Source organism: Macrosteles quadrilineatus, unplaced genomic scaffold (genome assembly GCF_028750875.1).
Source record: "Macrosteles quadrilineatus isolate MER2022 unplaced genomic scaffold, UCM_ALF_1.0 Scaffold_8__2_contigs__length_117827958, whole genome shotgun sequence".
Lineage (NCBI taxonomy): Eukaryota > Metazoa > Arthropoda > Insecta > Hemiptera > Cicadellidae > Macrosteles > Macrosteles quadrilineatus.
The window spans coordinates 95,712,733-95,725,257 of NW_026542601.1; the positions used below are offsets into that span (position 1 = coordinate 95,712,733).

At 36.5% G+C, this 12,525-nt stretch overlaps 1 protein-coding gene across 3 annotated transcripts in view; it reads left to right on the forward strand.

Moving 5' to 3' along the window:
- LOC129000737 (fibronectin type-III domain-containing protein 3a) overlaps window positions 1-12,525 on the forward strand; it is a 115,157-nt gene that overhangs the window by 94,001 nt on the left and 8,631 nt on the right. For all 3 annotated transcript variants that reach the window (XM_054427710.1, XM_054427711.1, XM_054427713.1), the window contains 11 exons: window positions 1,584-1,713; window positions 2,579-2,716; window positions 4,929-5,080; window positions 6,122-6,294; window positions 6,651-6,882; window positions 7,797-7,918; window positions 8,434-8,680; window positions 9,148-9,352; window positions 9,897-10,115; window positions 10,744-10,916; window positions 11,855-12,121. In XM_054427710.1, the coding sequence (XP_054283685.1) occupies window positions 1,584-1,713; window positions 2,579-2,716; window positions 4,929-5,080; window positions 6,122-6,294; window positions 6,651-6,882; window positions 7,797-7,918; window positions 8,434-8,680; window positions 9,148-9,352; window positions 9,897-10,115; window positions 10,744-10,916; window positions 11,855-12,121 (2,058 nt within the window). The remainder of the gene's footprint in view (window positions 1-1,583; window positions 1,714-2,578; window positions 2,717-4,928; window positions 5,081-6,121; window positions 6,295-6,650; window positions 6,883-7,796; window positions 7,919-8,433; window positions 8,681-9,147; window positions 9,353-9,896; window positions 10,116-10,743; window positions 10,917-11,854; window positions 12,122-12,525) is intronic.

Below are 12,525 nucleotides of genomic sequence, written 5' to 3' on the forward strand. Positions count from 1 at the left end.
GATGGTTTTATCTAGATTCTGGAAGTTTGCCGTGGTTGGTGATCGTAGTTAGTATAGATTGTAGCCGCTTCGTGTCATACCGTATAGTCTACCTACGTGGCAATATAATACAACACAACCAGTCAACCACTCGCCGTTCACGACGTGATGTGACAAGCGATATATCGCATCGCAATATCGCAACTCGTTAGTACAGCATACGATGTGATTGTTGACCTCTCATCTCAGCTCACGTCATGTATGAGAATGAGATGTTTGTATACTGACTTGCGATATATATCTCATCGAAGTTTTGCAGTACGATAGCTGTCACTTGTCTTGCCGTGGTGATGTGGTTTACCAACATCACAAATAACATACATAAATAGTGGATTAAACGATGAGTTGTCTAACATCTTTAAAAGATGTTCAAGTTTGTTTGTTTGAAATCTAGTTTTCAATGATTTTTCCTGGGAGTGATCCTAACCTAACCTGAAATTTATTTTAAAATCTTATTTTGGATCCGCCTTGATTGCTTTCCGTCGACTGTTAATAGCTAAAAGAAAAAAAAAATTGACATTTCCTATTTTGATCTGTTTGGATTTTATGTATTGCGTCTACTGTCCTATTATTCAGTTAGATCCTTTAGAAGATGCTTACTCCAAATTTGATAACAATGTGTTTCTGGCAATAAGATGAAAAATTTAACTGTAGACTTTGAGCCATTGAGCATGGAAGTATACTTTCTTCTATAATTTGTGAGTTTAAATTGGCATCCAACTTTAGTTACAAGTCAGCAATGAAGACTCTGCAACCAAACGTTTTATTTGTACTTTGTACTTTATATCAGTTTCTGATTTGATTTTGTATGTGTATGTACAATATTGACTTTTTAATAACTTTCCTTCCACTAAAACTTATTTTTTGTATCAGTTTGGATAGGAAGGTAATGTAAATCATATGGGTCTAATTGCATCTTATTTGTTTAGACAGCTGATCAACATTGTTTTGTGTTCAGTTTTTTGTCATAGTTTATCTTCAAGATTTTTTACTTAATTGCGATTGAAATAGATAAAAACACAACCAAAGTTTCTAATAGATACATAATTTGTTGTAATGAATCGTTATCAAGACGTGCTATGTGTGTACAGTTTTAGTTTTTTTTTTTAGCTTAGTGCAATAATTAATTTTGAAACAAACAGGACAGTATCAACCTAACCTAGGCGTTTTAACACTCGTTTTATTTAGTGTAGACCTGAATACAAAAAATTGTAAACTTTTTTAACTAGGAACTCTTTTTTTATCCTAATTAAAAAGAATATATGAGCTGTGCAACTAAAAGAAATAGGGTAGGTAAATAAAAAAAAGTAAGATGTAGGCTATATTGTCACTTTATTTATAAACATCTATATTACCTACCGGAATATTACTACAATATTATGTTATGGATGAAATTGTACTTCCAAATATTTATATGTATTGTTGTTTCTGAATTTGTGTAAATACTATAATTATTTTAATTTTATCTGTACAGATAATACTTTTTTTATTTGACATCTTAAACCACTTTTGTTGGTTTGTATCTCATAACCGTGTGTTTGCAGGGGCCTGGACCTGCGACTGGGTCTAACCAGCCTCCGCAGCCTTTCTTCACTGCGCAAGGAATACCTCCCGGTTACCCTCCCTACGGGCCGCTACAGCCAGGCATGCTCGGACCTTTACCTCCTCAGCAGGGTGAGTTTTTGTTTACGTTTCATTGTAATCAAAAGTATTTATCCTAAGAGAAAATCTGAGAAAAAAAAGTTTAAGACATCTTATCTCAATTGGCCCCGACAGTCCAAGTGTCTGTCGATTCAGAGCTGGTTAAGAGAGGGTACTGTAATAGAGTCAACCTACGAGAATGAGTTATGTTACTCCTGGTCTAGTATTTTACAAGAGGGAAGAAACTGCTACAACAAACACAATCATTTGAAGTTGAGTCCTTTTTGCCTAGAGGACAAATTGCTGTGATGTCAAATGTCTCATAAAGACTTTGATAATGCAGCCTATTCTGGCTAAAAACTTTACTTGTATGTTACTGGTACTGATACTAATTTTGTTATATAAAAAAACTGAACTTATAAAATTTAGTTTGCCCCAGCTTCCAGACTTTAGATAATTCTTAGACAAATTCGACCAGATGTATTGCTCGAGTGAATCATACCGTACTACAGTAGAACCTCTTTAATCCCAACCCCCGTAACCCGAATGTCTACAAATCCGAACGCCTCATTGCTGTACACTATTTACAGTATGCTACAATAGTTCTTTATTGTTACTGTATTTATTTATGTATGCACCCTAATTGAACACTGTGTATTTGACTTTAGGCCTATATAGCATTTTTTCACTTTTCCTGTAACAATTACGATCCATTTTAGCCAGGTTTTAGCTATTGTTACCGTATGTAAAAACATCAATATGTTCTAATATGTTTCTGTAATCCAAACTATTTAATAGTTCAAACTACTCCCGGTCCCAATTAGTTTGGATGAAAGAGGTTCTACTTTATTTTTAAAACTATCCAGCTTTCATTTATAAATTTTGTGTTTTTCCTCAGGTCATTCCCCACCTCCGAATTTCCATAAAGATGAGAGGACACAGCGGCAATATATTAAGCTAAAGAAAAAATTAGAACAGAAACAATTAGGAATGCAATTAGGTGACCAAAGGACTCCTCCAGTATCACCAAGAAAAGGTAAATAATGTGATCAGTTTAATTTAACATTCTATAGTTGGGAAAAGAAATCTTTTACTTGGATAAAATGTACTTGAGGATAAAAAGATTTTTCCAAATATTTGCTAGCTACCTTTACCTTTTTTTTTTGCTAGAAATGTCATTTGTGAAATCTGTTATGCTTTGACAAATACATAAAATATTCATTGTAAACATTAAATTTAGTTAATGGCTACAGCCTACGTTGTACAGAACATTTGAAATGTTCTTTTTATTTTTTTACTGGCTCAGACCACTTTTTATCTCAATGAGCTGTAAACTATAACTTTTCTGTAAAATTATTTTTCCACTATGCACTACAGAGTAATAGATTCGGACTGACTGACAAAAAAACAACAAAAACCTATTACTCGTATGTATTATGATAACGTTTTGTTCCTGTGAATGTTGCATCTATAGTGGAATAGAATACAGAATAGGACCGAAACCAGTTCGAGTCGGGTAGGGCGGGGCATGCGGCATCCAATCAGCTTTTAGAAAACTGTCCACTGTTGCCAAGTTGTGCCACGCACTCAGTCTCTGCCCGATAGCCAACCTGTGCGTTTTTAGTATACCCTCCTGTTTTGTCAAGAATTCGTCTATGAACTGTGTTTTGCCCAATGAATACGGACAACAGTACGTGACGTGGACGACCACGAGTACACGTGAAACGTTTGCGATATCGTAACGTCGGACGTGGTGTTCCTTTACGTAATGCAAATATCTTGATAGGCCTATATAAAAATGTCATTGTCCCTTAAAAATTTTATTTAAGTTTCATACGTCAATATTTTCTTTTGTAAATATTTTTATGTAACAATTTCCAGTGCAATGTAATAATATTTTCTAATAAAAATAGTTATGTCATTTTGGAAATAAATTGGCAGTTATGTTATCTATTTCCCTTTTTACCTGGTATGTTTTTTGAGGATTTCTAGAGTACCTACATTAGAAGTTTTTTTTTGTTATAGAAGAGTGAATATATCGTATGACTATTTTAATGAATGCAACACATAACGTAATGTATGTAAACGTTAGTTCAATTTTCTTAAATTCAATATAAAACTAACGGACTTTTTTGTCAAATCACAATATTACAGAAATGTCTTCGTCACTATTGAGCTACCTGTTCTCCGTAAGTTTAAGTTCAGTCGAGTGGCAATAATAAGATTAACGGAGTGAGGGTCACAATAGGTGTTCAAAGAAATGCAGCTTTGGGGTAATTCCTAAACATTGACCAACTTCGTTTCCTAAACACAACCAAACTATTGCTGTAAATGTTTAATATGGAAGATTTTACCTTCTTCATTTCCATGTTAATTTGTTTTATGTATCAAACTATAAGCAGGGCAAAAATTTACAAGATTTTTAGAACTGCTATAACATTTTTTGGACCATATGTATTCATTTGCTCATATTGTTACGGTGATTTGTTTAAACATTGAGGTTGACAAACGTGTTTGACTATAGGCAACATATTTCCAGAGACTTGTAAAGGTGACCCTATATAAAATGTATTTTCATTTTATATTTATTAATTTTATGTTAATATATTTTTCAAAAACTAAATCTAGTAGCGGTTTAAGTCATTAATTGTGCAAATAATCTATCCATAATCATGTAAGGGATGAATGTATCTTCCATGTGATATAAACATGACAACACTAACCGATACCGCCAAAAAAATAATAATTTGTAGTGTTAAACTACCCTACAAGTGGGAAGACAGAGTCAGAGGGATGCCCGCGTCCGGTCCCCGTCTCTAGGCGAAAGTCAGCTCACCAGCCAAGAACGAAGTGGCAACGTCGCATCCCCTACCTCCTCAGAGGCCAGTCCTATTCTGTATTCTATTCCACTATAGTAATCAACATTACTCGTATGTAATATGATAACGTTTTGTTCCTGTGCATGATGCATCTAGTAATCAACATTACTGGTATGTATTATGATAATGTTTTGTTCCTGTGAATGTTGCATCTAGTAATCAACATTACTCGTATGTATTATGATAACGTTTTGTTCCTGTGAATGTTGCATCTAGTAATCAACATTACTCGTATGTATTATGATTACGTTTTGTTCCTGTGAATGTTGCATCTAGTAATCAACATTACTCGTATGTATTATGATAACGTTTTGTTCCTGTGCATGTTGCATCTGGTAATCAAAACTTCACTCTGCCGTTTGTTTGCAGAATACTTAAACGGTATCCGGGTGGGGGGCAAGAAGGGAGGAATGAGCAGCGTGGGGACGTCGGAGGATGGAGAGGAGAGCAGCAGTGTGCAAGATGAAGACGAAGAGATGGCTCTCATATCAGACCTGCTGTCTACTATCAAGGCTCCTCAGGTCGGTAACATGTTTGTTTTACTGTTTTTTCCAGCAGTATTTTTTAAAAATAAAAATCCATACCTTTTTGAGAAAGCGGTCTAAATCCCTCAAATTGTAGTGGATTGGCCAGGAATCTAACCTTTCTCTCTCACACTTAAGTCTGAATACGCTAGCAACATAAATAAAAATATCGCCAGCATCTCCTGACCATGTTTTTGTGACTTATCTTGATGCAGGAGTGAGTTCCAAAATAACTCGCTGTTAAATATGTCAGCTCATTTACGTGTAATTATGATAAAATTGTGTCTATAACTTCTTAAAGGGAAAATATCCAACTCATTTGTAACCTTGATAATGAAAGTGTTAAATAAAATAATCACTTAGCTAAGAACAATTACTGTTGAATTAAAAATCATTACACACACCTAACTGTGACTAGTCTACTAATAAAATATAAGAAAAAAAACATTGTTGTTATTATATTATTTTTATCAGTGTGTATTGGGGACGGGGTATATTATTCAGTGATTTAATTTTCAACTAAACAAATAGTGTCATACTAAAGCAGAGAAGAAAATTAATTTTCACCTAAAATATTAATAATTGTAAACCTTCTTCTGGGCCTCAAATATTTCCTACAGCTCTCCTTCCAACTGAAATACTGTTTAAGTGGTGTATTGAGGAAATTAAAGTTATAAATGTTGTAGCAACTTCAAATTGCAGTTCAATAGAGTGCTAACTGCTAACCACACAAACACATGACCTCAGTCTACTTTAGCCAGTCCATTGTGTTTGCCTACCCCCTGATTGTACCAAATTATCATTTTTTTCAGGATTTTTGTTTGTGGTTACGACTAATAAAGAGTTTCCTGCAAAGTTTTTCTTTTAGATTTTCCAGCTTTGGTTGGATTTGTGTATTTTTATCTTATGATACCTTTTCGCCTGAGGAAGGAATCAGATTCGCTATCCTGAAATGTAATCAAACTTTGTAGTTTGCTTATTTTGATGAAGAATGTATGCAATAATCCCCTAAATAAGACATGTATGGGTCGATTGCAGGTGACGGAGCTGAGTTGCCGTAGTGCTCTGCTACAGTGGCGGCCGCCTGACTGTAAATCTACACCTGAGCTAGAAGTGACAGAGGACAGTGTTAGTTACGAGGTGCTGCTGAGTGACAAGGGGAAGGAGGGGAAGTACAAGAGCATTTACAGCGGCCCTGCACTCTCCTGCAGGTATGTACTGGTTTTTTCTACATCAGACAGATGTTAGTTAACTAAGCCATCTAACGCAGTGATAGTTGTACTCAGGGCCGTACCTAGGGTTGGCGGCGCCCGGAGCAAACATGGTTGTGGCGACCCCTCTCCCCACCAGTAATATTTGCATTTGCATATTTTTAATACTATGTTAATACAAATAGCCGCGGCGTGGCGCCCCCTTGGCTGCTGCGCCCGGGGCAGCGGTTGTCTTATCAATATTGGCTTATCAATATTACCGGACAAATATTCCTACTCCACTTTTTGACATGTCCATATGCATGTATAACTGGAATAAAAACTTGTATTCTTATTCTTTATTGTTGACATTGCAGGATCCAGGACCTCAAGCCTGGTGTGGAGTATAGCGTTTGTGTGACGGGATGGCTAGAAGGGGTGGCAGGTAGTGCCAGTGAGCCTAGCCTATTCCGCACTCCCGCGTGTGAACCTGACACTCCGGCCGTACCTAAGCTGATCAGTCGTAACCGCACTGCGTTGCAGTTACGTTGGGCCGCTGCTGCCGACAACGGCGCTCCAATAACCCACTACGTTCTGGAGAGCTGGCAGGTGTGTGATTTTACATTTCAGTTAACTTCATGTGTATTCACTTCAAATGTTTATAGGTTTTATACGTGTAAAGATTGCTCTTCCATAGGTACCACATAATAATAAAATACCCCTGTTACAGCAAACCTGCAGACTAAGCAAATTTCTATTTGCCTGAATTGACTCCATAAGAATAACATGGGAATTTTAAATTTGCAATTTTTTAATTTTTCTCGAACCAATAACCGTACAAAAACACTTTGGTATACTACGTTATTTGTTTTTTTAAGCTCTTTAAAATGGTCTAGAGAGAAGTTGGGATTTTTTTTTGAAGGTCAATAATGAGAAAAACAAATTTTTACTCCATAAAAACCCCCGTAAAACCTGTTCCCATGGTCCGATCATGCTGGCTCGGGAACTCATTCAAGTTTATCCTGTCTTACACCTTCAAACCAAATTTCATCAAAATCTGACAAAAATTCCTCAAGCTATCTCGTTCATGAACGTATATATATAAATTTTAACGAATAGTGTTTGGTCTCTAGGGACATCAAAATGAAAAAGTATGTCGGCTCCAGGTCTTACCGTACCACCTACAGTAATAGCTACTTCCCTATAGGGAAATTCGCTAAGAGAATTGTAGTTGGTATTCGGTGCCAGGTTATTTTTTTATCTTTAAATAGTAATCTCCAACATACTATGATATAAATCAATTATAAAGATAGAGGCATAGCATGGATACTGCAAATTTAGATTCTACATAGTTATTATGAACAGAACTAAAAAAAGTGCGTAAACAAAGAAGATAGAAAAGGTCCGTAAACCTTTGGGGGTATAGTTTACTTGCTAAAGCTATATATGATTTTTTTTTTTATAATTTTAACATCCATCCTACCTTAGTTATTTATCATTTAATTTTTTTATTCACCTTACAGGAAACAAGCAACTCTTGGACGGAGGTATACCGAGGCAAGGGTAAACAGAGTAATCTGTCCAAGCTGCAGCCAGCCAGCACCTATACCTTTCGTCTGTCTGCCGTCAACGAGTGTGGACAGAGGTACGGTTAGGTTAGGATAATTGGATTGTTGTAAAAAGTAAATCCTACTCTTACTTCAACAACCATTTGAATTGAAGAAAGTAAATATACTCCTACATTTCTTCCTATTCTCTGTGTTTTCTTCATCGTATCTCGCCACTTTCAAGGCCTCGGTTACAACTTTTTCTATCTCTTCTTCGGGGGTCCAAAGGGTTTTCTTTCAACTGGAATTCTTTTTCATATTTATTTTATCAACGCTTCAATTCCCCTCCTTATGTATAGTGACGTCTATTGCTCCAAATCGCCAGATGTGTCTATTGCTTGAAACACACACCTTGGTTTCCTTATTAAGCTTGTTGATTACTTAATAATTTCACCCCTTATCACATGTCTAGTCCATTACAGACATCTAGTCTGGTGCTTGAATAGGCTGCCTAGTTTTCTATTATACTTAATTATCCATGTACAATTTTTCACTGATCAATTAAACTGAGGTCTAACCTTACATGTTTAATTTACCCATTGACTGTCCACAGTGAGTGGTCGGACGAGGTTTTGTTTTGCACAAGTGACAGTCCGCCCCCGGTCCCCTCTGCCCCTGTACTGCGTGAGGCTGGAGTCAACTTCCTCAGCCTCGGATGGGAGAGACGCCCTGTAGATGAGGAGTTCACTCTCCAGATGGACGATCGGGACACGGGTCACGGTTTTCTACCTGTCTACAACGGAAAGGAGCTCGGCCACGTCTGTACGGATCTGCGCCGCCACACCAACTACAAGTTTAGAGTAAGGAATCTTTTTGAAAAGGGATAAAGCTAAGCTAGGTTATTTAAAAAAGTTTGAGTCTAGGAGATAAATAAACAATAAAGTCACAAAACATTTCACTTAAATTTAGTTTTGATGAAGTCAGATTTTGCGTTATAATCTGATTTAATGTGGGTGTGTCTAGTCTGGAATTACCTTTATTAATTAATGGGGTTTTTGTTATTAGAAGCCCAAAATGTTGTGATGTATATAGTAATTTTGTTGTTTACGATGGAAGGCAAATTAACTAGAAGCTTTTTTTGCATTACAATTGTAAACTATCCAATAACTATGAGTTCATATAAAACATTAGTCAATTATCTGGGTCGGCAGACATTTTCACTTATTTCCGGATTAGTGAGATCATAATACTGACTTATTATACATTTAAATGACAAAGTAATAATATGATTTATTTTGAGTGTTAAAGGTGGCCACTTATGTTCTAGCTGAGAGCTCAGAACGAGGAGGGTTCGTCGCAGTGGAGTGAGGAGGTTAGCTACCGAACACTGCCCGGTCGACCGGCGCCCCCCACCCGGCCCTACGTCAAGGGTAGAGTTCACGCTCACTCCTTCAAGGTGAAGTGGGAACCTCCTAATGACAGAGGAGGGACAGATATCACCTCATACTCTGTACAGCTCAAGAAAAACGGAGGTTTGTCATACAGAGCAATTATTAACCATTTAAAGTGTTTTGACAAACATAGTACTTAATATTTTCTGCATGACATCTGTGGCCCTAACCCTCTGGCACTTATATCATTGTTTGAATCTCACCTGTAAGCGCTGATGTAACATTGAGGCTTTAGAGGCACTCTTCTTATCCAGCCGATGGTGACATATATGGGGGCTGAATCGACTAATGTGTTGCACTGATGAGTGTAGCTCTGAGTTTGTTCTACTTTCTCAGGTTCCTTTGAAATCTGTATCAGGTTACTAAAGTGTGGCTTAGCCAGTGGAAGGGCCGACTTTAAATAAATAAATGAGGCTTGGGCGAAGTCTAGTATTAGTAAGTTTAATAGGGATGCACGCAAGGTTTTTCATTTTTGGCTTTTAATTTGATTAAATATGGACATTAGTGTTGAAAGACATACAAATTACCTAACCTACAAAAAGTCAAGACATTGATAAAAGATTCATAAAACATTCCCTCCAGAAAAGATTATTTTGTTTTGACTTATAACAATGTGTTGTTTCAGAGTTTGTGGCGGTGTACGCGGGGCCGGACACGGAGTGTGTGGTGGACAGGCTCAGTCCCGGCACTGCGTACGAGGTGAGAGTCTGCTGTGAGAGCGCTGGTGGCACCAGCGACTACTCGGACTCTCTGGTCGTAGCCACTGAAGCGACATGCCCCGGCCAGTGTGCACCACCTCGTCTCCACGGCAAACCCAGGCCCTACAGCGTCTCACTCAAGTGGAGTAAGTTTTTTTTAATTATTTTTAACTTTTTATGTTTACGCCATTGGGATTTCTGATGTTTTTTTTTATTTACTAGAGAAACGATCCAAAGCTATCTAATTTAAATTTGGTAACATCATGAATGGATCCTAAATATCATAAATAAATTTAAGAGTAATTTTTATGTCAACGCTTATAGTAATTTAAAATAACTGTTTGATTCAACATTTTTTGTGACAAATTAATATTTTTTATATTTCTGAAAAAAAAAAAAAAATACCTAAACTGTTTGTATTACAGTATTTCAAAGCAGACCCTTTTGTAGAAATAGTTCCAATTATTAGAAGTAGCTTTTCAGTTTGGTAAAAAATTAGCCTTAAAAGTTATTTGATTGAAGTTCTATTATTTGTCAACATGTATTGTTATACATGTTCTAGATCGTTTGCCTATTTTCTAATTATCAATTCTTGTATCATTTTACAATACAACAAATTTATATTAACAGCTTTAACTATCATTTTAATATATTTTAATAAGTGGTCTTGGCCAGTAGCAATGTAACACAAAACATGTTACTTCATTTACACTCATATGTCCAGTAGCATCCCCATCTTAATTGATGATGATAATAATTTCAAACAATTTGTAGACTACCCTGAGGTGGACGGAGGTGCGCCAGTTAGTGAGTGTGAGATCATGGTCCGAACACCCAACGTAGAGGACAGAATAGCTTACAGAGGCAAGGACACTGAGTGTACCGTCACCTCACTGAGTCCTGGACATTCCTACGCCTTCCTGCTACGTGCCAACAATAGAGTGGGCGTAAGTTCAATCATACAACTAAAACAATAAATTTATCTCATACAGTAGATCCTAGAACCTCAACAAAAACACTTTAATTGAAATTACAATTAATTTACCATCAATTTACAAAACAGCATAAGAGAACACTGCAAAAATAACGCAATGCATCCCAGAGGAAGAAAGTGAAATGACCCAACGAAGGTACACACTCATAAAATAAGACATTAGAGATTGTGTAGAGTCTGAGTATTAACTACTATTTATAATTAATCGCTCACTTACATTATTCTTGTGCACTGAAAAGGAAGATGTAATGTAATTCTTCACCAAGTGGAGATGCATACGGTGAATTGCGGTTAACTGCTAAACCACGCAAAACTAAAATCAAATCAAATCCTTTACTGTCATTATGCATCTTTAAAAACAGACTCAGGCAATGCTCTTGACTCAGAATTTAATGCATTGAACAACTTTAAACTCATGATGGAATAGCTATAGCACAAATATATTTAAATATACAAGTATACTGGCATTTTAATTAGTCTATGGGACGGAATTTAAAGTAAAGAGTTGGTTATAGTGTAATGAGAATGAAAATATTTTCAAACAGCCAAGTCTCCTCTAGTTTTAGTTTAATATCAATTAGAGTTATAATAACAAAAGTGATGAGAGGAGAAAACAAGCAATGAAGGTTAGAAACCCGTTTACAGTAACTGCAGTATTTCCAAAAAATGCGTGTGTGTATTAGGACTTAGTGTTCATTAGAAATTATAGAAAACCCCTAAACGTGCACTTCAGTTACATTATTGCCTTTTTTTTATCATTTTAAATTTTGAAAAACATATATTTTAACCAAAATGTTGGTAATTTAAATTACGGACCCCTTTTATTGAGGTTCTACCACAGTAGTTTTGATTCTCTTCTCAATTATCTGACCAACTGTTGATGTGTTGCAGGCAGGGGCTTGGTCGGAGCCTCTGGAGGTGTGTAGTGGCAATGCCCCACCTGATGCCCCCGGAGCACCAACGTGTGTGGCTCGCTCCGGTGGTGTGGTGGCCTGCTCGTGGGACGAGCCTCGTGCCAACGGTGCGCCTATCACCGACTACCGCCTGGAGATGGGTCACGGCGCCACACCCACCTTCACTCCCGTCTACAACGGCACACACACTACCTGTGATGTTAGGAACATTCCCCCAGCCTCCCTCTGCCTGTTCAGGCTTCAGGTAAACAGATTGAATTCGCTACATTTTTACTTTCTCCCCTTACACTTTGGTATATGGCCATTCAAGATTCTTGTCATTTTATTTACTTTCCGTAAATTTAATAACACGTACAATGCTGATCAAGAAGTTATTTATAAATTATGATCAAAATTATGATGTCAGGCTTTGGACATTCTTGTAACAAAAATCTAAAATGGCATTGGCGTTGAAAATACACAAATTAAATTAAATTTCTAGCGAGTTTTGATGGGAAACATAATCATTCAACATTGTAAGAACAATATTAAAGTAGCCATTAATGATAATTATGACAAGCTCATATAAATGCACAACCATGAAGAAATAGTTTGAAAGAATAAGACAAGAATTTAGTAAGATCGTACATTGTTTATCAAGCATGTTAA